General features: G+C 37.1%; 1 protein-coding gene across 1 annotated transcript; it reads left to right on the top strand.

The window, feature by feature from the left end:
• Nucleotides 1–1,197: 1,197 nt before the first annotated feature.
• LOC140151457 (ATP-dependent RNA helicase DDX54-like) lies at nucleotides 1,198–27,220 on the top strand. Its single transcript, XM_072173804.1, has 17 exons — nucleotides 1,198–1,661; nucleotides 6,421–6,541; nucleotides 6,822–6,892; nucleotides 7,882–8,070; nucleotides 9,033–9,220; nucleotides 9,837–10,020; nucleotides 11,518–11,649; nucleotides 12,463–12,673; nucleotides 13,832–13,963; nucleotides 15,024–15,248; nucleotides 15,844–15,917; nucleotides 16,958–17,161; nucleotides 18,390–18,532; nucleotides 21,891–21,995; nucleotides 22,787–22,894; nucleotides 23,479–23,639; nucleotides 25,465–27,220. The coding sequence occupies exons 1-17, from the start codon at nucleotides 1,377–1,379 to the stop codon at nucleotides 25,734–25,736; spliced, it is 2,805 nt and encodes a 934-aa protein (XP_072029905.1). The 5' UTR covers nucleotides 1,198–1,376; the 3' UTR covers nucleotides 25,737–27,220.
• Nucleotides 27,221–27,792: the final 572 nt, after the last annotated feature.

Below are 27,792 nucleotides of genomic sequence, written 5' to 3'. Positions count from 1 at the left end.
ATATGTAGTCCTAAATTAAAAATGAAAAACAAAAAACACAAAAGCAATAAAAAAAAAAAAAAAAGCAATTGAAACAAATATGTTTCAACGGCTACGATTTGAACTAAAATCATTGAATATCCTATACCGTATTTGATAATTATTTGAAAATGGCACCCATTCCCGGCACCTATTTTAAACTTTAAATAGAGAGAAATAAAAAATACCAATACACTTCAACAAAGATTTAATTCACTGGGATAGGGCCTTCATCATAATCATTTCTCTTCAACAAGGGCGTGACCACTGTAGCGCAGCTCAGCACTTAAGGCCGCAACAGACTTTTTAGTGGATATAGAATATTCGATGTAAAATCGTATATTATTTCCACAAGTAAAGCATAATATTAATTATCGATTTTACGTCATTAAACATTCGTTAGAACATAGAACTGGCTCAGTTCCTCGGACTATGAGGCCGCGAAGCGGCCGAGAGGGCGCGGGTACTGGTCACGGCACTGGGTCCAGGGCTACAATCTCCCCTCTCACGATTTCTAAACATGCACTGTTTTTGCCTGCCCAGCAAACACGCGTTTTTGTTTAAGTATCGGGTTATATCATATAGGGTATAGGGTATAAAATGTTGAACAGTCAGAAAATATTTGTGAAAACTTGATACAAACATAATGTTAGTGTTCAGTGCCACAGTTGCCTACTGTGACATTAAAATAACATCATAGTGTTGTAGGCTTTATACTTGTGCTTTTCTTATAAAAGGGTTTAACATGTTTTCATGATATTTCATATAGGCCGTAACCGATGTTATGCGAAACCATTTTTCATGACTCCGGGATTCATACCTTTGAAGTTGAACTCCAGATTGATTGGGAATTGATTGAAAAGTAAAGCAACCAGACAGAAAGGGCTGACAGGCTCCGGTCTGTGAGGCCAACAAGTGAAAATAAATGTCGCCCTCTCGACGTCGAGGTGGTAGTGTTGAAAATTGGTCTAAACTATATTTGTGTTTCCTTAAAATTTTATAGTTTAAAACTATAATATTTAATTTTTTGCAAGTAAAGTTATGTAAATTAATTATTGTCAATGAAATTTAATCAGAAATTGGCTTAAAACATTAAATTTTATGATTTACAGTACTTCTAACGTTAAATTTGACTTGTTATACACATCCGGCTGTACAGGACAGGTCAAAGACAAAGGTCAATCTCACAAACATGTGGAAATCGCAGAATTCGTAAGACTTTAATACATCTTGCAGGGTGGAAATCGGGTCGTAAACTATCAGTTTAAGTGGATAATTTTCTCAACATTACATTAATTAACATTAGAAAGATTGTTTATTTCCATCTACGATTGCTGCTTAAAAAATAATTAGGGAACATGGGAAAGAAAAGCAAAAAGAAACCGAGCCAAGAAATGACAGAACCGAGTAAGCTTACCAAGCCAGACGCTATTCAAGATTTACCTGTAAATGCGAAGGTTGTTGATGCTTCTAAGTCAGCTGATCGAATTGAAAGTAAACCAGTCATGTCATCATCACCTGCGTTGTCTTCAGAGAAGAAAAAGAAGAGCAAGAAGAAGAAAAAGAAGCCAGCAGTTGAAGAACGGAATGAAGCTGAAGACAGTGGGCTGGAGTCAGAGCCAGAATATCCAACTAAATCAAAGGTAAAACCAACAAAATCTAGACTCAGTTCTCAGACCTACCATAATTATGCATGTCTACCGTACTGATTGAGAGGCAAACCTTAGTTAGGTGTAGACTCGCTTGCCAGTCCTATATACGCCGTACCTATGCATGTATGTACGTCATCCACCAGTGGAGCTCCTGCGCCCCTCCGCAGAACTTCCGGTAGTGGATGTTCTGCGCTCGAGGGCACAGAGAATCCACTGTCGGAGTTGCTGCGCCCGAGCGCAGTCCCTTATATGTAACGGTGGATCATTGCTGCGCTCGGGCGCAGAACATCCACTGTCAGAGTTGCTGCGATCGGAAGTAAAATAATAGATTTTCGTATTATAATACTGGTGGATCATTTCTGCGCTCGGGCGCAGAACATCCACTGTCGGAGTCGAGTTTTATAATACACATTATTATTAGGCCTATATTAATAAATATACATGCGTATTAGTGCTGTAATCGATTGTCGTAAGTATCGATAGTCGGAAAATACATAGACTTCCGACATGTCGAAACACTCAATGTCAGTATCGATACACAAACGACATGGCACACATGCTTAGATTATCTCAAATCAGGTCTCAAATTACCGTCAAATACTCAAATTACCGTCTCCCAATTTAGTTTTAGCTGTTAGGCTTCAATACACTTGTTGTTAACTTGTTTCTGGAACTTACTGATAATAAAATTGGTAAACTCAAATCCGTGTTTCAAACTGCGTGAGTATCGATAATAGTATCGACATGTCGGATGTTTGCCTCCCGACATACAATGTATCGATACCCAGAAAGCTTATCGATTACAGCACTAATGCGTATAATAACTAGTATTAGGCCTATTATAATAGGCATGCGTATAATAACTATAAATGGATCATTGCTGCGCTCGGTCGCAGAACATCCACTGTCGGAGTTGCTGCGCTGCCGGAGTAACAGCGTTCGAGCGCAGAGAATCCACTGTCGGAGTTGATGCGCTCGGAAGCTAAATAAATTATTTTCTTATTATATATTAATTGCTTCCGAGCGCAGTTACTCCAACAGTGGATGTTCTGCGCCCGAGCGCAACAATGATCCACCGTTACATATAAGGGACTGCGCCCGGGAGCATCAACTCCGACAGTGGATGTTCTGCGCCCGAGCGCAGAAATGATCCACCAGTATTATAATACGAAAATCTATCATTTTACTTCCGAGCGCAGATACTCCAACAGTGGATGTTCTGCGCCCGAGCGCAGCAATGATCCACCGTTACATGACTGCGCCCGGGCGCATCAACTCCGACAGTGGATGTTCTGCGCCCGAGCGCAGAAATGATCCACCGTTATTATCATAAGAAAATCTATTATTTTGCTTCCGGCGCAGCAACTCCGACAGTGGATGTTCTGCGCCCAAGCGCAGCAATGATCCACTGTTACATATAAGGGACTGCGCCCGGGCGCATCAACTCCGACAGTGGATGTTCTGCGCCCGAGCACAGCAATGATCCACCAGTATTATAATAAGAAAATATATTATTTTGCTTCCGAGCGCATCAACTCCGACAGTGGATTCTCTGCGCCCCCGAGCGCAGAACATCCACTACCGGAAGTTCTGCGGAGGGGCGCAGGAGCTCCACTGGTGGATGACGTACATAATTCACCTATGACATTATGTATATTGACTCCGATTGAGGACTGGCTTACGCCATTTTGGATGTCAATGGGAAATACACACTTAACGATTTGCGCCGGTTAGAAACTTGAAAAAAAATCTTTAAAATTTCATCAATGTATATAAATGTGGTACCCAGGGCTCGAAAAAATGTTAATTTCCCGGGAAGCAAGCTGAATTTCCCACAATTTATAACATGTTTTATATGCAAAAAAGACACAACTTCCCTCCAAATACCAGAATTTCCCTCCAAATACCAGAATTTCCCTCCAAACACCAACATTTCCTGGGAATGAGCTTCCCAAATTCCCCACTTTTTCGAGCCATGGTGGTACCAACTGTATTGTGCTTGATAATTTAAGACTCGGTTGAAACAAAATTAAGGATCGAAAGCATTTAAGTGTCCAAAAAGGCAAAATTATCGTCAAAGTTCTGCGAAATCGGCACCCTTGCGAAGGGTTCAGAATTGAATCGGGAGCGAAAATATCCGATCTTTGCGATCAAAAACACAAAATTACAACTTTAAACATACTATTGGCAAAAGACATTATTACCAAACAATATAGAATAGAAAATTTGACATCATTTTCTCAAAATAATGAAAAAATTTGCTCACTAGACATTGAAAAAGTACGCAATCCAATTCCCGTTCAAACGCGTGGGAAACTGAAAGTGCATAATGCCATAATCGTGACTAGTTAGGTGTGATCATCAAATTTTCAAGTAGGATATTTCACGTGGAAATTGTTTTATATGGAAAGGTGAGTTATTTAACTTAAAAAATGAGGGGTCAACCATGTCTGTAGGACAAAAATTAGCAAGTTATAGGCAAATGTCTTTTCCCAAATTCTGTGACCATCATCGACTGTACCTTTACAATGAATTACCGTACTGTACAAAAAAACAAGTAATGCAGCATTTTTCAGCACGGCGATCCATTTTACACAAAAGCGATTTTATTTGAAAAAATCTTACTATCACTGTACATACATGTATGATAACTTTTGTATCAAGGTATACCAATTAACAGTTTTTGACTTTCTACGTAAAGTTTCTGGTATCCAAATTTCAAATTTTTGTACTTTCCTATGGGGATTACACAGTTAAGCCATTTCTGTGGTCACAAGTTGGGTGTTGAAAGAGCCCTCTATGATAGGCAATGTGGGCATATCTACCTTAGTTAACATACTTGCTAGTCAGCCAAATACGCCTAGAACGGGGCCCAAACACAATACATATAAATACATAGAAATTTAAAAGAACAGATTGGACAGCCTGGTCAAGGAAAAACCTACATAAATATATTGTCTATACTTCACTTGACCCAAATATATGATTTTTTATGGTGATGAGACACTCGCACATGGAATTTTAGAGGGATTTTGATAGCAGTTCCACATAGAAAAGCTGCTATCATCATGAGACTAAGATCTAGAAACACCACCGAAATGCTGTTTTGTTAGCTGAATCTTTTTGATGAAAGTCAATCTTTGACAAGATGTAACTTTGCTACAGAAAGTGCTGTGACAAAAAGGTTTTCAGTTTTGGCTTTCTTTACTCAAGGGCTTTAATTTGATATAATGATGCAGTTTGATGGCAAATTTGAATTCACCTAGCATAGTAAGCATACCTAGGCCTATATGGATTGTCTGTGGCAAGTAAGTACATGTAGGCAATGACACCCAAAATTATTTTCTTTCCGAATTGTAAATAATTATATGTCAAATTAAAGCCTGAGATAAGCACAATGGCGAAAACTGCTTGAAAATCTGCTTCCCTTGAAGAGATAATAATCTTTAAAGTTTACAACGTTTGGAAGTTTCTGCTGCATGCTGGTTGTTTGGTTTGGAGACTGACCAGATCACCAGAATAAACACCAATATTTCTCATTTGGATCACTTTCTGACATTTTAATGTGTCAAAATAATGATGTGCACATCCTAACCCTAAAACCCCATGCCCTTTCCCACTTACTTTAAAACTTACATTTTATGAAGAAAATGAGTTTAAGCAGGCGCTGAATAGGAAAATGCATGTACTGAGGTCGAAACATGTTTTCAGTGTGCCTGTCTTTATAGCTTTTATATTTTGTATTTCCCTTGCGATTCGTTGAGGAAGAATGAAGTTGCACTTTTCTTGTTCAAAAAACTACAAGGATTATAATTTATAATGTTTTGAGAGCAGGGCTACTCGTCTCACCTGCCTAAATCCTTAAGATTTGACCAATTTCCTCAGATTTTGGGGAAAAACCGTTAAATTTTTTTGTTTCTTAACCGATTTCCACCAAATAAAAAACACAAATCGCAATCAACTTTTGCCCAAGTTCAGGCTTTTTGCAATTTCTTTCATTTTCAGTTCCATTTTAGGGCCATTTTGGTCATTTCCACACTGTTTTTCAGGCTTTTTGTCAAAAGTGGACTTTCATTCTTGCCTGGAAGATGTATCATAAGAACAGAACTCGGTCTTCAAATGATATAACGACCTATAAATGACTACCGTAACTACAATCATTGAAGAATGAGTTCAGCAGTCTACTGAGGCAAATTTTTGTATTTAAAAATTTATAAAAACGAAACATACATATGATCTTAAGAAGTGAATGAAATTAAACTGCTTGGAAACATGATTTCACATTTCTTTGTAATTGAAGTTGATACCTTTTTGCATTACAACACAGGCAATTTAAATTAATGCAGGCATTTTATTGCCTGAATCGGCATGACCAACTACCTCTGGTCCTCTGTATTGATCACAGTCACTGACAGTGCCGGCGGGATGGAATAACTATATTTTAAATGCTCCAGAATCCAGCCCACACTTGCTAAAGAAGTACGAAATGAGTCCACATATACCGTTTTAGGCTGAAGTGTCCATCCTACTGATCATTTAAACATTGTGCTTGTAATGTGTAAGTAACAAGTATTGATCAATGGGACTATTTCCATTGCAGCCATTCTTGAAATATTTGTACTGGTATTTTTTCCAACAAGGAGATTTCTACATATTATATTTAAAGAAAGTTGCGGTAACCAAAGGGTTAGGGATTTCATATGCCTCTGAATAAAATTGACCTTAAGTTGTAATTGATTTATTTTTGTAGGGTTTGTCTGCTGGTTTTCCTTCACTAGATGGCTACACATCTGATGCAGAACCAGACACAAGAAAACTTGTGAAAGAACAAAACCGCAAGAAGAAAAAGTCTGGTGGCTTTCAGTCTATGGGTAAGACTTGTATAGCAGGTAGTCCACACTTTTTAAAGCATACCAATTTTAAAATTCGGAAAATCAATAAAAGCTTAGGAGAAATATTTGGGGTGCCTACAATGTACAGTGACAGTATGTGATATCTTTTGGCATTATATGTAGGGCTTTGCTATCCAGAATGCCAGTATACAGAGGGTAATGAAGAAAGTTTACAAAGTGTGGCGCAGTTGTGCTTGTACATGAAGTAGTTATAATTGTTAACAGTACGGTATTTAATATCTTTTATCATTATATCTAGGGCTTTGCTATCCAGTGTACAGAGGTGTAATGAAGAAAGGTTACAAAGTACCAACACCTATTCAACGAAAGGTAAGAAAATATCAAGTAGATCAAGTGAACTCAATTTACCATACTCACTATATGTACCTAAGTTTGTATTCACATGCAACTATAACACAAAGTTGGGTTCTTTATTTTATGTCATCACAGGGCTCAAATTACTTTTTGATGTCGCTATCTTGGAACAAATTTTACCAAAAGTATCCCTTATTGACACTTCTTTTTCACAGGGGTTATTTTGTGAAATTTGTAGGTGAATTGTCCTTATTAAAGTTTCAAGTTGCTTTAAAATAAAACTGAGTACAGAATACAAAAATCTGGTGCAATATGACAAGGCGGTTAAATGATTTTAGATGCCTTTTTGCAAGGACTGCCTTTTGAGGAGAGCGAGAGGAATCGCTCTCTACTGCTTTCCTTAAATCTAATATAAGGGATTGATTTTTAGCTCTTAGTTGACCATTCTCTCCTTATATTCTATTGTAAATGTTCTAAACAGCTCTCCTTGTAGGCTCCAGAAGAGCTATTTAATGCTCTCCTGCAAATTCCAAAAGATAGCTGTGTTTCTGTTATTGTGTGTGTCATTTGCTTTGCTGTATTATACAGAGTGTTTTATGACCAAATTTTGATTCCATAACATGAATTAGTTAACTCTTATCTTGCATTTTGATGTGTCAGTCTTGTCCACAATCACTAGAAACTGATGAGTACCAATCATTTTGTTAGCATGTATGAAAATTATTGTTTAACTTGGACATACATCATTGTTTATTCTTTGCTTTTTGTACCTCGTTCATAGCGCCTTAAGTAGTGCAATTTCTTTTTTGTTTTTGGCACTCTATAAATGTCAGTGATTGATACAGTCTTCTAGAAATTAGAGTTTTGGCTTTGCTTGAAAGAGATCTTCACAATATTTTAGTTGGACTATATTACTTTTATTATTTTCTTGCTATTACCCATTGAACACATCTATTCTGGTCGTACCATGTATAAATAAACCTTTTTAATATTGGTGTTTCTAGTGCATCCCTGTAGTCATGGAAGGCAAAGATGTCGTAGGTATGGCCAGAACTGGAAGTGGCAAAACAGCTGCATTCCTGATACCGATGTTTGAAAAACTACAACAAAGGTCAGCTCAAGCTGGGGCGAGGGCGCTCATTTTATCACCCACAAGGGAACTTGCGCTGCAGACATTGAAATTTACAAAGGAGGTAGGTGATTTTTTTTGGATATCAAAAAACTACAAATTAAGAGTGTCAGGTAAAACTGGATAGTTGGTATTACTTTGGAAAACATGGGTCAATCTTGAAGAATCCCAATATTGTGACATAGCATATATATTATTATATACCGGTATATGTTTAGTCATAGTGACAGATTAAATATGATGCAATGCTGAAAACTTTATTGACAGAATTATTTGAATATTAAATAAGCGCCCACCCAGTTACCTTTTGGAATTGATGGTACATGCCATAGACTTTGTGTTGTTATCATTTCGATTGTGGTACAGAACTCAAAAGCGTGATCCAGTTGGCATGGTGATAATCGGATTACACATTACACTTCGCTGGTGAATACACATGATCCTCCATCAGGTGCAGGATCCAACCATCAAACACAAAACACATAAAATCCATATTTTGGGCCATTTTTTACCATTACAATTATGTAAACAATATAAAAAATAAGCACCCACCCAAAATGACTTTCTTAAGTGCCCTTGGGAGTTAATGTAATGAATATGGTACTTCAAAGCGTAATTATTTGTTTTGGTAAAACTTCACATCACCTATAAGACTCCCATGCAACATTCATGGATGTCTGCAGTTTTTAGCCTACTTCTGTCTACTATCTAAGGATGCCAAATAGCTTCAAATTAATTTGAAAAGTGAGTCATTCATAGGTGTAGATATGGGACATGTCCACTGCCAGGGTATAATCCACAGGGTTTCCTAGTTTTGCATACAAACTCGGCCTATGGATATTTCGGATAGATCTGCATATTCATGGCGTGTATGCATTAGTTTGGTGTGCAAAAAAATACTTATTTTGTGGAATAAAAATTAAATTTTAAAGTATTAAAAATGGCTTTTCCCAATCATTTTACTATGCCAAAATTGTGATGTGTCTTCTGGTTAGTTCAGATCTGTTTTTTTCCTCTCCATTTAAGCTTGGTCGATATACCAACCTTCGAGCTGAGGTGATTTTGGGTGGAGATAGGATGGAGGATCAATTTGCTGCATTACATGAGAACCCTGATATCTTGATAGCTACACCTGGTAGATTACTGCATGTATTGGTGGAGATGAACTTACAGCTCAAATCTATAGAATATGTTGTATTTGATGAGGCAGATAGGTAAGATATATAGCTACCCCTGGTAGAATACTGCATGTATTGGTGCAGATGAACTTACAACTCAAGTCTATAGAATATGTTGTATTTGATGAGGCAGATAGGTAAGATGTACATATGCATGTATTGATAGAGGTGACTCTTCAACTAAAGTCTATAGAATTTGTTGTATTTGATGAGGCAGATGGGTATGGTAAAATCTTTATTAGGTTCAGTTTAGGGTGTGATACGAATTACATCTAGTCTCAGAGTCTGTAGGTATAATTTGTATAGCCGAATCTTGGACAGCTATCCAGTTATGCCGATAGCAATTGCTTTATTCCATGTGGGAGTAACTGGATTTTTGACCAAGATTATGCTCGCTGCCCGTACAGCATTGTATCACACCCAACCTCATCTAATAACTAATAGTATTGGTAGAGGTGACCCTTCAACTCAAGTATATAGAATATGTTGTATTTGATGAGGTATTTGATGTTGTTTGTAGGGAGCACCTGCCAAACAAACTGTTTATTAGGTGTAAAATTACTAGATAACTAACACTTAGTAACAGTATTAGATCTTCTTCTAAGTACGTCTTCTAATTAAGAAAATCTTTTTCATCACTTGTTACTTTTAGATTATTTGAAATGGGATTTGCTGAGCAGTTACGTGAGATCATCAAGCGGTTTCCAGACACAAGACAGACGTTGCTGTTCTCAGCCACATTGCCTAAGTCACTGGTGGAGTTTGCTAGAGCCGGGCTGCAGGATCCAGTCTTGATACGGCTTGATGTTGAGAATAAGATATCTGAACACCTGAAGGTATAAAAGATGCCCTATAGTCTGTCTCGTCTCAACCTGAGAGTAACGCCATGTTGGATTTTGCAGTGGCAGATACAAATTGGTGCATTTATGTGGATGCGTCGTCAGTGTACGGAAAATTGGGCCTTCTATGCGTGTGTGTACGCCTGTGGGATTAAGTTAGCACACATGATTCGAAGCTGCCACTGCAAATACATTATGGTGTTACTCTCAACTTGAGTCGAGACAGACTATAGTGATTTCTATCTCTTCCTTCATTTTTAGAGAAAATGGGGAAATGGTCATGAACCATTTGAACATTACTGACTTCAAACTGTTGGGAGGTATGGAAAAAGGTTAAAGGGCATTATAGAGAACAGAATTAACATACACAGTATCTCGTCATAACTGTGCAGTTGACCTATAGTATATGTATAGTTTAGAGTTAGTGAAGCACTCAATTCATAGTAACATCTGCACAAAAATTTATGTGGAAAGAATAACAATGACATAAGTCATAATTATATCATTTTTGGAGACCAGAAAATGCATTTGGCATTTGGCAAACACATTGTAAATGGTATTTATCTAAACCATGGAAGAAAGAGATGAGAAGGAACCACAACGACTTCGATCGGCCAAGTTTTAATCCGCTTATCTATTGACGCATGAAAAGAAAAAGCTATCAATGGTACTTTCTTTCATGTATGATCCATTTACCGCATGATCGATGCTTGGCGAAATCATTACTGGAAAAAATTTATAACAAACCCATCCACGAACAAACAAACGCTACCCAGAAGTAAGATTATGGAATTTCACTGATGCTCTGAACATGTATAGTAGCTTTGTTTTGGGATCTACAGTCAAACTGTTTTCTTGATCGTGTTGTGTAGAAAATGTCCTATAAAACATCGAAAAGGTAATCAAAATCGGCCGCTTTTTTGCTGAGTTTCATCTTTAGCAAATAAGGTAAGATTTTGGTGACTTTTTCGATGAAAAAAATAGATGTAAAATGTTCTTAAATAATGCACAATGTTCCGGTTGAGTCCGGTTCATAAAACCTGTTTAATTTAATAGTTTATATGTGTATAATTGTAACTAGCTAACTCGTTTCAGTGCCAAAGACTGCCAACTCTGAGAAAAAAGTCATCAAAGTTCGGAAAAATTGGGCAAAATGGAAGAAAAAGATGTAGGCCATCAATGACCGATGATCACGTCACCAGAGAAAATCCTATAGGGTGCTTGCACGGAAGGTCATTAGTTCAAATCATCCTTCACACGCGCTCCAGAAGACATGCAAATACATGGAATACAATACTAATCACCTATTTAACGCGGGGTATTGATCAAAGTAAAGCCTCATGAATAACAATGTCAACTAAATGTCGGTAAAGGGAGTGGACAAAGTGAATGCGTTCGTTGTGGTTCCTTCTTATCTCTTTCTTCCATGTCTAAACTTACCAAAGCTGTTACCATGTTGGACTTACACATTGTTACATTGTTGCGTTTTTCCAGCTTTCATTCTTCTATGCTCGTAGCAATGACAAGCTGCCTGTGCTATTACATCTGCTTCAAAAAGTTGTCAAAGCAGATGAGCCTACCGTTGTCTTCCTAGCCACGAAACACCATGTGGAGTATGTAAAAGAGGTATGTATACTCAGAATATGTCACTCAAATTTGTTGAAATATGTAATGCAGTTACAGGTTATGATGATTTGTTATGTGACTCTTTGTTTTCTGAACAACATCATAACTATACATTTTGTATCAAACTGGTGGTAAGTTTATGAAAACTGAAACAGGCTTCATTTTGGTAGACAATTTTCATAGGCAATAGAACAAAATTTGTTTGATCATTCGATCAACCGTCAATGCTTAATCGATCATTATTATTTATTAAATTACTTAATTGACTATTGTTAATTATGATAACACGAATCTTTGCATGTAATGATACTGACCAATACAAATTTTACCATTAATTCTGATTACTAGTAATTAGTTGATAGTTAAAATAACAAGCATCGAAGCAGTATCCCTGGTTGATCCAAGGATCAAACAAATTTGGTTGTTTGAGTACTTTCCGAAGCATGACGCAAAAAAGATTCGCTGTATAACCAGGCTATTTCAATGCACTACTGTTCATAGCCTTGGGCACAGGTGCCGATAGTACACACAAACACACACAGCTATGAATGTTTCAAGCTATGTTTAACTCTATATACACAGGTGTCCACTGCAGACGACAAGTTCCCAATTTTCTTTATAAATTTAGAAAATTTCAGAATTAGACATTTTCATGACCATATTTGGAATCAGTATGAAAAATGCTTTAAAATGAGTACAAACAAGTTGGTTCAGTGATTCTAAAGATGGCTCTTCATATTTAGAAGAAAAACATGGACTTTTAAAAATCTTGAATGCTATAGCATTAAGAGAGTTTGTCTGTTTTGATCCTAGGTTCTTCTCCATGCAGGCATCAGCTGCACATACATCTACAGCTCCTTGGATGCAACAGCTCGTAAAATCAACATAGCCAAATTCCGTTGCAAGAAAACCAATGTGCTGCTAGTGACAGACATCGCTGCTAGGGGTATTGACATCCCTCTCTTAGATAATTGCATCAACTATAATTTCCCTGGCAAGCCAAAATTATTTGTTCACAGAGTGGGTAAGTATTATGAGGTCACAATATGTTGGCGAAATGACATAATAATCGGATAACTACCATAGCAGCAGGGTAAAACAATATTTGAATATATCGCGCTGCACTACAAGCAGGTTGCACTCATCACATGTGTATGTCTGCAATCATAGATTGAATACAATTCCGCTCTTTTCAAAGATACTAATCTTAACAGGTGTGAGTGATTAGCATGATATGGTTTAATGCAGAGGTACTGCATGAACATACTAGTGAAGTGTGATATATTCAAAAATTGTTTTACCCTATTGCTATGGTAGTTAATCTGATTATTACATCACTTCGATGGAGAATACTGATAGTGCTTAAAGTAAGCCAACATCTACAAGGGCCATTCAGGCTCTTAGGTTTGATATCTACGAGCCTGAACTCAAGTTGTCAAATTTTAATGTTACACTGGTCCAATTTGTGACCTTGGGGTATTCCAGTTGAAATCCATTCGCTCCCTATGGAAGACATAACCTTAATCTTCCACACAGGGAGTGTGAATTTCAAATGAGGCTATCTGAATTGATGACTACATTTTGAAATTGACACTCTGTGTAGGAGGTTAAGGTTTTGTCTTCCATGGTGGGTGTATAGATTTCGGCTAGAATAGCTCATTTCACAAGACTTGTGACACACAAATCAGCAGCAGGTAATGCTATGGGTTGATGTTGAAATTGCATTGAGTCTGTTTTGCTGACTTTTGGCGACAAAATTTTACGGGCCCACAGTGATTTCCACTGCCCTTTGGCCCAAGGGTCCGTCGTATTTAATTTAAGCAAGGTTATTGTAATTTCTTAGATAATGTACATGTTTCATGTGCACAAGTTCAGAATAATCTCTATGAACTTAAAACAATCAAGAGGTGTATTCAGCATTATTATCATCTGTTTTAGCAGATTACGTTGAATTGTCTAAGTCAATTATCACCAACATATTTATATATAATCATAAGCTTGTCTTCAAGAAGAAATTTTAAATTGGTGTTTCTAGTTATGATGCTAGAGCAATTTTTTTCTTTTATCTTCTACTGTTTTTTTTTCTTTATTTTGTCATCATTTTTGTTTACCCTTATATTTCCTCTATTCCTTGTCCAATGGTCTTCATCATATATCTCTCTCTTTGTTCATTATTTCCTAGGTCGTGTTGCTAGGGCAGGGCGAGCTGGTACAGCATACTCCATAATTGGTCCAGATGAATTGGCTTATTTAATAGATCTTCATTTATTTTTAGGAAGAAGTGTCAAATATGCTGCCCCAAATAGTACAAAAGGTATGTTAGCAATTGACATTGGTTCAATGCAGATTACTATTTGCACCATATTTGGCCTCTACAGCGATATGTCATGTGAGGATGGTTGGTAGTGACAGGTGCATTGGTAACCAAATGCTAACCAAATCCTGCAGGTTGTATTCAAATACAGAGGATGTTTAAATACATTCCCATAACCCAATGGGGTTTCTGGCCTTGGTATAGCTGCCTTTTGTACACATGTGGCACAGCTGACCATACCTTGAATTGGGATTGTGTGCACATATCTGGTGTTTTCATCCTTTTATTTAACATTCAAAACATTGAAACTTATGAATAAAATTAATGCAGTGGGACAAATGTATGTTTTCAATAAGAAAATCAAATTTAATTTGATGAGTCTCGACTATTAGCTGGTTGGCTGCAATTTTAAAATTAACATTTTGTGTGTGTGGCAATGGGGACTTTGCCTTAAAAATTAGGTTACATTGATCAAATTTCCCAATCATAGTGCAATGTGGGAATGTATTTAAACGTCCTTTGATTCAAACACATACAAGGTTGGTTTGTTGGCATACGTGCAGCGCAACTCAAGGTGAAACAAAGTGTAGGTGGATGAATGGTTTCACTCTTTACCCACTCTATCATCTAAAGTCAACTTTGAAAGGGTGGTAGTGCATGATGGGTGCTGGTGCTTTACACATTTTTGTCACATTTTATTTGCATATTTATATATATATAAATTAATTGCCTAATTTACAAGTTCAAAATTCCATTATGATTTGAGATGGAAAATTGGCATTATAACTAAAGGAATAAATTGATCTTGTGAGAAAAAAGGACCTATCGTGAATTTGTGATCACATTCCACCAAGTCTATTTTTATTTTGGCATGGATAATGATATACTCATGACCAATTATCTTGCTATTTCTGTGTAAAAAGTGCCTATGAATTCATGAGACCATTATGATAAAAAAGGCTATTGACAAGCCTAGTAATGAGTATAATCTAGTCAATTATACCAAAGTTTGTGTTCATTTTATCTAAATGGTTTAGTTTTAACATTGACATGTTTGCAGAAGATGATGGTTTGCTGGGACGCATTCCTCAAGTGGTCGTTGATGAGAATGAAGAAGTAATCGATCTACATCACAAGATCCATCCTGTTGAGCTTGATGGACTGCATAAGACCTGTGAGAATGCTATGAAGCAGTACCTCAAATCAAGACCTAATCCATCCACAGCTAGCATCAAGAGAATTAAGGAGTTTGACCAATCAGAAATAGCCTTTCATCCAGTGTTTGGTAAGATAGTTATTCAATGATCAGGGATCCATTTCACTAAACTTAACAAAAGCTTAGCAAGTCTCAAAATCAATTGTAACATGCAACACATTGTAAAATCCATTTTACTAAAATGATTTAACGATCTGTACCCTTTGTAAGTAATGGGATTTACTACTTTTTACAAAGTTACATCTATATCTAGTAAAAGTTTAACTAAAATGCTTAGTGAACTGGACCCCTGTTCTGGATAGTACTACTTCTTGAAGTAAAATTGTTAAAGAAGAGTAAAGAAGCGTAGGATTAAGAAATCATTGTCAACAATGCACACTGGATGGTCTAAGGCCCAGCAAAAAAATTGTGTTCAATTCATAATCTATATTTAAGATTGAAAGTACTTTGTATGCATATATTTTTGAATACAAAATTTTAATTTTTGTGTGATTTTTTTCAAATTAAAAAAAAATCAACATCTCATTTTTTCTTGCACTTTATTGACTACAAAAACCAAATAATTTTTGCCAATTCTAAGTGAACAAATATTAGTGTCTTCTCTTGAAAAAAGTTTTTTTGATCTGTACACTTTACATTCATATTTTTGTTGTGTGTCCAACAGGTATTCATGATGATTTCCAAGAAAATGAGAGAGCCAATTTAGTGGATGGTATCAAGAACTACAAACCTCGCTCAGTGAGTATCCCTGTCTTGATATGACAGGTTTATTTGTAATTTATCATTATAACTTATAATGGATATTCAAAGATTTGATGCCAGAGATCCAGACTGCACAGCTTATATAAAGTGTATGTCCTCTTATCTACTTTAGTAATATTCAAGTAAATTGAACATAAAGGGGGTGAAGATTTCATGATGACACTGGATGAACAAGAGACTGCATATATGCGGGTATTTACATGCTAATTATGGTGACTAATTATAGTTTGATCAGCTCGTAATAGGCGTGAAATATTAGGCTTTTACCACTACGCCGAAAAGTAGACACGTTGAGAGTGCTATTATATAGTTGACCTGTCTGATCTTTATTTTGTGTTTTAAAGAAAGTAGAGTATAGAACTTGAATTAATAATTAGAGATGCTTCTGGTGAGAGGTCACAAGACAATTCTCCAACTAAAATATTTTTATATCAATCCGCGATGTTATAAGGCCCCGCCGATTACGAGCTGATTAAAGTATGGTTCTTTACTCCATTTGAAATCTACACACCACCTGTAGCTGTAGTAGATTTCACTACCATCTCAATTCTAGTTGCACCCTTATGGTCAATTCAGCTGGAAATGTGTGCATGTTTTATGTGAATTTCCAGCTGAAAATTGTTGAAATTTATAAAAAAATCAGTGGAATTTTGCACTATTTGGCATAAAAGTAGATAATTTTGTTTGGAATTTCAAAATCATGCACACCATTTCCACAGTGAGGGTGTTGTTTTCAAATAGAAGAACCCAATGAATAAGCCAATAATCAATGTTTTCATCTTAATGTAACTGATTGTGCAGGATGCTCTTGGTATAATTGAAGACCGAATTAAAAAGACTAGTTTGTGTCTGACGTCAAGGCAAAGGCGCGACATGATTGGATGCTGACCTGCGCAGTACAGCATTTTTGGTCTGGTTGACAGGACGTCATACGCAAACTAGTCTTTTTAATTCGGTCTTCAATTATAGTTTGTGTGTGTAATATGAGATACTGTGCATACTTGTTCTGTTTTCAGACCGTCTTTGAATTCAAGACTCGTTCAGATCACCAGGGTCATGTCATGATGGCTGCCAAACGGGTGCAGCATCAATTTGCCATAAAGCAATATAATAGTCAGAAGGAAGAAAGAAGGAAAGCCAAGCAACAACATGAGGATGAAGAGAAGGAGGAAGAACCCAAGATGGCCGCCATGCAACAAAGCTCCATGGTTGAAGTGGAGGTGGGTGCATTTGTTTGAATTGTGCATGCTAACCTAATCCCACAGTGTGTGCATATGATAAAGGTGTTATTGATTGTCGTATTATCGTCGACATGACCCTTTATCCGAAATGTCCCTTTTGACACTTTTTACGACACATATCAAAAATGCTATTTTGTCCAAATAAGCTTACCGTATGATCATGTTTTCATCAGGAAGTCAAAAATTACCTGCAGAAGTTGATCCAAACCCGGAAGTAGAACGAACCAGGAAGTATTTGCACCGGAAGTCGCCGATCGTAACTCATATCGGCGTGATTTTAAGCTTATTCATCAACTTTTTTCAGCATTTTAGATCTCATTATAAGTGTCAACATGTGTCGATTGTCGTATCTTTTCCCCGACAAAGTGTTGAATTAGAATTCATGTGTCTATAACACCTCTGGCATATATGAGTACAAGGGCAGTTTGTCAGCACACTTGACATCACTACTTGAACCTTTTTATTCTTCTTTTTTATTTAAATCGCCCTTGGTAAAATGACTAGCGTAAAAGTGGAGGCATTGCAGCGGCGCTTTTGTCGAGAACCATAAAATGAAAGTTCTTTCTAATTTGGAAATTACCATGAAAAGTGTATTTTATTTTGAAGTATGGGGCTGCCCGCTGGTTAAGGCACATGTTTTGCAAACCAAAAGTTCTGTATCAAGAAAGTACAAATATAAACAAAGTTCTCACGACTTACATTGTGGAGGTTGGTGGCTTGCAATCAGCATCCACTGGTCTTCAATGCTGACTGATGTTGGCTTTGATGGTAGCGGGAAATTGGGTCATCCGACGGTCTGATGAATGGATTACCGAGTCATAGGTGGGTGGATTCTGTGTTTGATTCATACCGCGGAAACATGACATGTTGCCCGTGGGGATCGACGCTAAGTCAGGTACAGTGTGAGCAAACTCAAATATAGCGCAAACAGCGCGAGCGTACACAAAAGAAACTTCGCACGTAAGATAAGCGATGTCGCCCGGTCTGAACGCTGTACCGGCCTCAGCTGAATTCTAATACGCCTAGGGGGCACAGGCATGGAAAATTCCTATCTGATTATTTATTCATCTATGGTTTGATTTCCTGACAGGATCACTAATTCTGTTTGCTCCTTACAAGTATGTTATGATGGTGAAAATGTTGAAACCGTATTTTGTTTCCCTATTAATTAGTCTGTGAACCTCTTTTGTTGTATAAATTTCTTTAGCAAGCCTTCAGTACAATAGTAATGCCCGGCAGTAAGAGAAAGGCTATATCTGATGGGTTGTATGAACCAAATAAGAAACAAGCTGTAAGAGATGAGGAGTATTTCATTCCACACACACCATCAGATAGACAAACAGAGCTGGGGTAAGTCAAACTATAATGGTAAAGGGTTCATTCCACACACACCATCAGATAGACAAACAGAGCTGGGGTAAGTCAAACTATAATGGTAAAGGGTTCATTCCACACACACCATCAGATAGACAAACAGAGCTGGGGTAAGTCAAACTATAATGGTAAAGGGTTCATTCCACACACACCATCAGATAGACAAACAGAGCTGGGGTAAGTCAAACTATAATGGTAAAGGTTCATACATGTGTACACACAGAGAGCAGAAGCTTGGATAACTATCCAGTTACTAACACATGGAATCACAGACTACTGCAGACCATGTATCAACAGTCAAAGTCCCTGTATATTGTATGCTGTGAATTCTCGCATATTCATGAGGGCCGATTGTTTGATTGTGCCATGTCTAACAATCACACCAGCGTTGCGTGCCTTCACGTATAGATAGAGCATTGTATGCCTCTGCGATTATGCGATAGACCGTAAAAATATAAGTGCGTAGCAGTTTTGCCTATTGCATTTCCTGGAACAATCCGCTCTCATTATCGGTTGATGCTGAGACTTTGACTGCTTGTACACAGTCTGTTATCTTTTTCGTCCATGCACCAAATAAAGCAATTATATTGTGGTAACTAAATAGTTGTCCAAATTTCTGCTTTCTGTACACAGGCCAGATGGCATGCCTCTTTATCAAAGCTTTACAACCAAGCTGGTTATATGCTGGTGGGAGGGGGAAGGGTAATGTCATAATATATCCTACACAGTCTGTTTACCTTCCATGCATAAACACGCTGGAGAGAGGTGACAGATGTGAAGGACCTTGATAAAATGACTAACACAATCAGAACTCACAACGTACTGATAATATTGGATTGCAGCAAGAACATGGTCGTTATCTTTTTCATATTGAGCACCTCAAATTTGTTCTACATGTGTTTTTTCTGCAGTTTTTGCAGTTTCTGAGTGTCTGCACTGCATCTCCGGGTGCTCACATGCTCACATGCTCATGTGAGTTCATATATGACTGGTCCATCATTTTGACCATAGGCATAGTAGATCCCATGGCTAGGGGGATGCAGCCCCCCATATTTTGATAAAGGGGGATGGTCCAGACAAGCACCCCCCCCCCCATGTTGTTGCTGCGTGTATTGGACGAAAAGAAATCTATGCCACTGAATTTATCTATTAAGGTTAAATACAATTGATTTTCAAGGCTTGATTCCAGAGGGGCGTAAGTTAATAATGAAAACGGACAAACTGTGGCTTGTGAGTCATCCTATATGTTGCAGGGATAGAGAGGGGGCGACCATGATAGGACCATATGGGCTGATGGGGGGCGGTTGATTGTGGGCAGCCGTTTTCGGCAATTTTCCTTTTGATTTTCTAAATTTTCAATTTTTAAAATTATCCTGGATGATATCTGTTGTGAAATAAATCAATGCTTTGATAGGCTGTAATATGCCTAGTAGGCCTATTTATACCCTGATCATGCAATATATAGGCCTACAACAATAACTACAACAACAATAACAAAACCAACAACCAATATTGTGTTAATCTAATTTGTAAAAATATATTCATAGGCCGCCCCTATTAGACTAGTACAGCATAAAAATTCCTGAGTTATATAATGAAAAAAAAACGGGCAAAAACAATCAATCGCTGCAGTCAGAAAGAAAAAAACGAACAAGAAAAAAGAAAAAAGTGAGAGAAAAATAAAATAAAATAAATGGAATGGACCACATAGGGACTCGAACACGTACCAAAGTTTTCCAGGTCAAAACTATTGTATTGTAAATTCAAACGTGAGTCCGACGCGCTAACCGATTGAGCCACTGAGGGACATATGAAATTGATTGATCTCAAACTTACTATTATGGAATAGTGCATAACAGGCTCTTATGATAAACAAGCTCATCACCGCTGTAAATGTCGGAGGTATCGATGGCGAAAAACCTCATTTTTTGCAAAAGTAGCTTAAATTTGGAGTGAAATTCAAATGGTAAAGTAAGCGACAGGCATTTGAGAAATAATGTAGGCAGTTAGAAATCAAAATTAACGTTCCACAATCCGGATATTGATAATGTAACATAACAGTGTTTTGTGGTACAAGATTCTCGAAAATTGTTCCCCAAAACGGGCGAATAAAATTTAATCGGTACTGTATTTGGTTCTTTCCCATGGCAACATTATTTCTTTGGTTGATTTGTAGTACAATACAAAAAAGGAGAAAACAATCACTCGGCGTGGTTTTATACGGAGCGAACATTTGAAAAAAACTGCATGGAACGCGTTTTTGATCTTGTGAACACGGTGCGTAAAAATGATTTAAACGAAGGATTTTCAAACGGATTCTAAAAATTTGTATAAACACACAAAAATAATGTAAAGATACATCCATTCACCAACATTTGACTCACTGCGATATTTGATTGCTGAGAAAACGTGGTTTTAGAGAACAACTTTATACGTCTTTTATACGTTTTTTATACGTTTCTTCATGTAACCTTAAATGGGATAATTAGTTTGTTAGAATATTTAGCTTATTATGACACAACCATGTTGATTGATATGTTTCTACCAGATTTTTTGATAGCATTATTGTATAATTGATCATTGCTTTTAGTCATGGGTTATGCAGTGATCATAAATATAATACTTATATTGACTTCTTTTGCGAAACGATCCTTGTTTGGTTGTGTTTTCCACCTCATGTTATGTATTGCAATACTAAATGGTGCTAACTGGGCCAATTTTGGCTCAAAAATTCCTCAAATTGACTAAAGTGTAATACAGAATTTAATTTATCTAATTTTCCCTGGGACAAAAATTGTGACATACGACCTCTAAGTGAACACTGATGCTAAGTTAGAGTCCGAAGTTTACCATTTTCTAAAATTCATTTTCCGTGTTATAATCCGTGTTGTAAAATTTGTAAATCCGTGTCATGAATAAAGCCTAAAATGTACAAACAATGATATTAATGTAACAACAAAGTGTTCAATATCGCGGTCAATATGCTCTGATTGGAATATTCTCACGACAATAGGCCGATTATTACGATGTTTGGAGGGATATAGGGGATTCATGCCTTGGCAATATAACTTTATTTCAGTATTATTAAACAGTATATTTATCATAAAAATCAACATACACAACTCATGATTATTTTTAACATTTACTTCTCTTGTCTTTTAACAATTTTTGTCACATCATACAAAAATGTCATTTTCCGTGTTGTACCTCCGATTCCGTGATTTTCTTCCGTTTTCCGTAAAACGGAAAACTTTGGACTCTATGCTAAGTGATGTTGTCTGGTGTTAACTTTTGTGTCAAATATGATCATGTTCTTCCTCATTGTTACTTACAGGTTAAGTATTGGTAGTGCATTTGAGAGGCAAGCAGAGGGTGCTGTTCTTGATCTGACGCAGGATGATGCTGATGCAATGAGGAAGCAGCAGAGTAAACTGAAATGGTAGGTTTCACTAATATTCGTAGCTACAGTCCTTTATGCGGGTCTCTTTTATAGGGATCGCTCTGTTATCAGGCCATTTTTTTATGCATTGACACCTTAATTGCAGGCTCTGAAGCATTTAGAAGGACATTTAGAAGGACATATGTATATTGTATACTGCACTCAAATATCTTTGTGTTATTACCCAATTCACTACTTGCCTGGTTCCGCCATTACGCACAATGTGCAAGGAGAGCTTCGGACTGGCAGCACACATAAATGAGAGTCAAAGCAGTCATATGACATTGTGTGTAAAGTTATGTAATTATCCCTTTCATGTGATGTCAGTTCGCGGCTCTCCTTGCACATAATACATAATGGCGGAACCGGGCAAGTAGTGAATATTGAGGTATCTTTTGTTGGGGGCAATAAGCACGTCAGACATTTAAAATTAAAATTACACATTATTCACTTATCCAGCCATTGCTTGGTTCCATCCCCAGGTCCCATCATGTCCAGGTAAAGGAGGTTGGACTGTAGTACTTACCACCACATGAAAGTCGATCGATATGTTATTGTCATGGTATCTATATACTGACAGATAACAGATCAAACTATGATAGCAATATAACCTGTGAAGTGCCTTAAGCTATATGCCAGGTGTAGATGGGTAGCAACCACTTCAGACAAACAAGTACCTAGACAACTATAATGAAAAGTTCCAAAGTTTACTAACAGTGTTTTAGTTATAGTTATGATTTTTGTCAAATGTGCACATTGCTTTATTTTGTGTCTTATTATTTTATATCCAGGGATAGAAAGAAGAAGAAGTATGTTGGTCAAAACGGTGGAAAAGACACGGTGAAAAAGTTCAAGACTGAAAGTGGCACATATATACCAGTGTCTTACAAGAAAGATATGTATCCTTTTTACCAGTATTTGAAAAACAGTGATGTAGTGCAGAATGATTTCGATAGTGACATGGTTATCATTGCCCTTTTTTGGAGCAAATGTAATTTTGCAAGACATGTTTTTATAAGTACTCCATAATTAATATAAGGCAGTATCAGAGTACAGTATTGAATATGCAAAATATACTGAGGCATATTTGTGTCAGGTTGTAGCCAGACACTTATGTATGAGTTTCAACCACCTCACCAAAAACTACCCAACCTCTTTTATAACCCAATGATTAAATGGCCACACAATGCTTTTGATTGGACCACAGATACCTCTGTACAATCAGAACCTCACATGTGACGCTTTTATCACCAGAATATAAAGATGAGGCAGTTGTTTTTACGAGGTAGGCAAAAATCATGTACAGGTTGTATATCTACAGAACAGTGACAAAACAACCATTCATTCAATTGTTTTACTTGCAGGATGAGAGAAAATCTGAGCAGGTGTTTGTTACCAAATTAGCCATATCAGAACATATATTTCATAAAATAATTATGTCCAAGACATCTTTCAGAATTTTTCTTAACTCAAGTTAATTCAGTTACAAAGACTGGTTGAAGAGAAGCAAGATGGACGAGCTGAATGCTCAGGGTGGCAGCGATAGCGAGGAAGAGACTGGTGGTAAAAAGCGAATGGGTGGAAATTTGGGTCAGAAGCATTATTGGCAGCGCAGCCAAAGCAACAGAGGTGGCGCTAGAGGAGGTTAGTAAAGTTTATGACATGTCCTGTGATATAAGATGAAGCATGCCACAATGGCATCCATGAAAGATGATACAGATGTTGAAACGTCCAAAGAAGTTTAATGATAGAGTTGTGCACAGTAGCGTAGCTGAGATATTTGTCAAGGAACGAGTCCATGTTGAGCCTAACTTATTCTTCAAAACAGACATGGACACACCTATTTTATAATACAAATATTGCATGCTTAATTTTTTTAATTAGTTCTCCTTAGTAGAGATGCAAAAGTTAAAAAGACAGACCACAACTGCATGGCAGCGCACATTTTCTTATATGACTATCCACTATTGTGTCAACTCATAATGTATAGCTGAAATCAATCAAGTTGTGTAGATTCTGGACAAAACACACCACCTGAATAAGAATGGGAAATAATTTTCGGTAGCAGGCGTACAGGCCAAAATTTCCAAAGGGGCAAAGTTATAAATTACAAAGTCGCCCTACTGACCCGCTATCAAAATTACTTACCTGTGACGCATGTGCTCTGAAATTTGATATTTTATTTGATATTTTATTGCTAAAATGGACCAAAATGAGATTTTTGGGCTGAAACAAGTCAAAAGGAAAAATCACTTTGCAAATTTGGTTAAATTTTGCTGGAGTCACATTGGCACCAATTTCAGGAAATGTCTGAAAATGTATGATAGGGCCAAACAATATGTTTGGTTGCTCCCAGCGACTGACCGCAAAAATTAGAAATCTTGGGTCAGATTTTTTTTTTCAATCACCTTTATAGAAGAAACTTACATTAGGACAGTATCAAGGACATTTGATACCATATTGTTTGTAATAAACGCCCCGATGGTGCTCCTGTATAAAGAATGGATTTACGGCTATACTAATGCCAACGCCCATGGAAAATATCATTTTCGTGGTAAATAAATCAAAATTACACCCGTAAGTACATCATCAAGCAAGAATTTGGTGAAATTCTGCCATAATTAGCCAATGGAATGGATGAAAGTGTGAGTCATAACAGGTTTTGTCCATGCAATTTACCGATCGTCCCTGACAAGACTGACTGACTGATGCCAGTTTTAAGCTTACTCACACGATATAGCATGGATTTTTTGTCAATTTTTCACAGAAAAATTGGAGGGGGGCGTTTATTAGAGGGGGAGCGTTTATTACAAACAATACGGTATTTGCTATTCACTCATTTTATTTATTAAATGCATATTTGATTAAAAACAGGCAGTATTTCCATTTAAATTCAGTCCAAAAACGGTACAATTTTTTACTGTAAAATGATCAAGCATTTGTCAATACTAGCCTTTTCAAAATGGAGGAAAAATGAAGGAAGAACCCATGAAAAATAAAAGGGATCAACCTACCGACCCTCCAAATTTTTGTCTTGGAAGGGCAACCAAACAATTTATTTTTTTGGCCTAATTGGAATCTGACAGTTACGCCCTATAGTTAAAGTTTGTTTGGCTTATAATAGGCGGAAAAAATAAGAAGACTCATAACATCCGTGTATAGATATAGCATCGCGTGCACGCAGTTGGGCGCAGCACAAACGTGTGAGTTAGGACTTCATTGTCGCACACTGTAGCAAAAAATGAATCATTGTCACCTATTATAAGCCAAACAAACTTAAGTGCGCAAAGGGATATACATGTCAGGTTCAGATAGAGCATGCGGTTTTGTGTTCAGCTATGTGAGAATGCATGTCCAAAGTATTTCTGTCTCAAAAGCCCTTGAATATGTGTGTAGTATATACCTTCATAGACATTCCTGTGTAAGGTATTTGTAACCACATTCATTCCTACTTTTTCCTTTGTTACAGGAGCTGAAGGTGACCTGCGTACCAAAGAATCAATATTGAAAGATCGCCAAATCAAAGAGAAGAGAAAGTCACAATTACAACACTCCAGGGGTAAAAAGGGTGGGCATAGAGGGGGTGGTAGGTTTGGAGGAGGGGGCGGCAGAGGTGGTAGAGGAGGTGGCCGTGGAGGAGGTGGCCGTGGCGGTGGTGGCCGTGGAGGGGTCGTGGTGGTGGTGGTGGTGGTCGGGGAGGTGGTGGTGGCCGTAGGGGTGGTCCTGGTGGTGGAAGAGTGAAAGGAGGTGGTAGGGGTGGTTTTGGCAGGAGTGGTGGAGGTAAAAGGAGATAACTGGAAAGGTTACAGATATACTAGGTAATGTTAATTTAGGCAATGCAGATTTGGATTATAGATATAATGCATATCATGAAAACAGCCAGTGAAAACAATCGTCCCACAAAGTGTGAGACATGAAATTGCTATGTCCACTCTTATCTGCATTTGTTACAGCCTAATTTTCAAGGCGCAGTTGTGATATCTTTTGCATAAATGCAAAGACACACAATGCTGTGCGTTATTTATAAGACAGGTAGCAGTTAAAGCATTCCTCATGAATATACAAGAATCCTCATTTCAATACAAAGCACAGCTGGGACAGTTTGCCCGGCTTATAACTAGCAAAAAAATGAGACTCCAACACTTTTGCAAGTTATGCGTTGCATAATGCTTGACTGCCAAGCCCTTATGTGAATTTACACAGGCATAAGTTGGGACTTTATTGACGCATGCAGTAACAAATAACAATAATTTTTGGCAATTATATGCTGAACACACTAAAGTCATGTTCTATTCACTGGCAGAATTTTGTGGGTATGAATGCAATGGAGCAAATAAATGTAAATTCAATACAGCTGAGATTTACCATGGATTGAACAGGGTACCTGTCTCATCAAACTACCTAAAAGAGGTGACATCCTGGCTAAAATGGATAATGGCACAAATTGTCAGTGCTTGAGACTCAAATTGAGTGGATGATCAGAAGTGCTTGCAACTCGGGTCCTGGCTATGAAAATGTGAAGGTCACCACAGATCCTGGATTTGAATAAAAGTCTAGTTTGGGGCGAGAGGCTGATTTTGGTGTTATGTTACAGATTAATTAGCTAGTGGTGGTATGAACCAACGAAAAAGTATTGTGAGAAAAAATATTTATGAAATATTTTCTGATGATAGTAAGAAAGAAAAAAAGTAAGTTTCAATAAAAAGTAATTTAGGACAGTTGACATGTCTCTTCCTTCTGACATTTGAAGAACTAATGCAAATGAACAATTTAATCTTTACCCAGAGCAGCCAGCACACATAAATGTTGAAACCGGTGACCTTCGTAATACTAGTATGTTGCTCTAACCAACTGAGCCTCGGAGGCACGATGGAGAAGAGCGGAAGATTTAAATCTATAGGTATTAGGTTCGAATGATGATCATCTCATTCCTATTGGAAGGCATCAGAACTGCATATTTATAACAAATGCACAAAGTCACATAGGGATGAAAATCATTATACTTAGTTCTTTGAATGTGTCATGCTATTATCACAAAAGTCACCAGAGTTTTTTTAAACGTTTATCATGTTTATGTGCGCTGGCTGCTCTGGGTAAAGATTAAAATTTGTTCATCCTGTAAGCCCAGAGAACTTAGTATATATTATAATGATTTTTAACTAATGCAATTGATTCAAACATACATTGTATTTGTTATTTGACATAAACCTGCAAGAATACATTAAGAGTTGTGTCTGTTTAAAGTGTGTTTCTATTGAGTGTAAAGTCTTGGAATTTTCTGGCGTTACACAGGCTAGTTAAAATATGACACGATCTAGTCCATGGAGACCAAAGGCGGCAAATTTGAAATTGAGATAGAGGCAAAAATATGGAGTAAAAACAATAAAATACATAAGTAAATGGACATCACAAAACTTCGTAACTCTAAAACTAAGTAAGCTAGACCTTTGTGTTTTCATTTTATGATAGATAGCAAATTGTTTGTATAAGGTAATAATTATAGTAACTCAATTTTCAAAATGTTTCCTTTGGCCTCCTTTGGACCAGATCGTAATATGTTTTCAACCCAAAGTATTTTTTACTCCCATATTTTTTTCGTACACATGCTCTGTCTCCCAAAAATCCCTTACTTTTCCATTCCACTTGTCACCCAAAGACCCTTATTTTCCAATTTGAACAGCAACTTTCATTTTATGACTGATTTTGTTACTTATTTTAGCTCTCATCCAAAGATCCCATTAAAAAAGCCATATTCTTACCCAATGCCTCCTAATTTAGGTCCAAACAGTGTCTCTCG

This window comes from Amphiura filiformis, chromosome 4 (assembly GCF_039555335.1).
Source record: "Amphiura filiformis chromosome 4, Afil_fr2py, whole genome shotgun sequence".
NCBI lineage: Eukaryota > Metazoa > Echinodermata > Ophiuroidea > Amphilepidida > Amphiuridae > Amphiura > Amphiura filiformis.
The sequence above is the reverse complement of the archived record's forward strand: the minus strand, read 5'-3'. Positions and strand labels throughout refer to the sequence as shown.

Coding starts and splice junctions, on each gene's coding strand:
- LOC140151457 (XM_072173804.1), top strand. CDS start 1,377: ATGGGAAAGAAAAGCAAAAAGAAACCGAGCCAAGAAATGACAGAACCG. Junction 11,650..12,462: donor ATGTGGAGTATGTAAAAGAG/GTATGTATACTC, acceptor TTTTGATCCTAG/GTTCTTCTCCATGCAGGCAT. Junction 15,918..16,957: donor AGAACTACAAACCTCGCTCA/GTGAGTATCCCT, acceptor TTCTGTTTTCAG/ACCGTCTTTGAATTCAAGAC.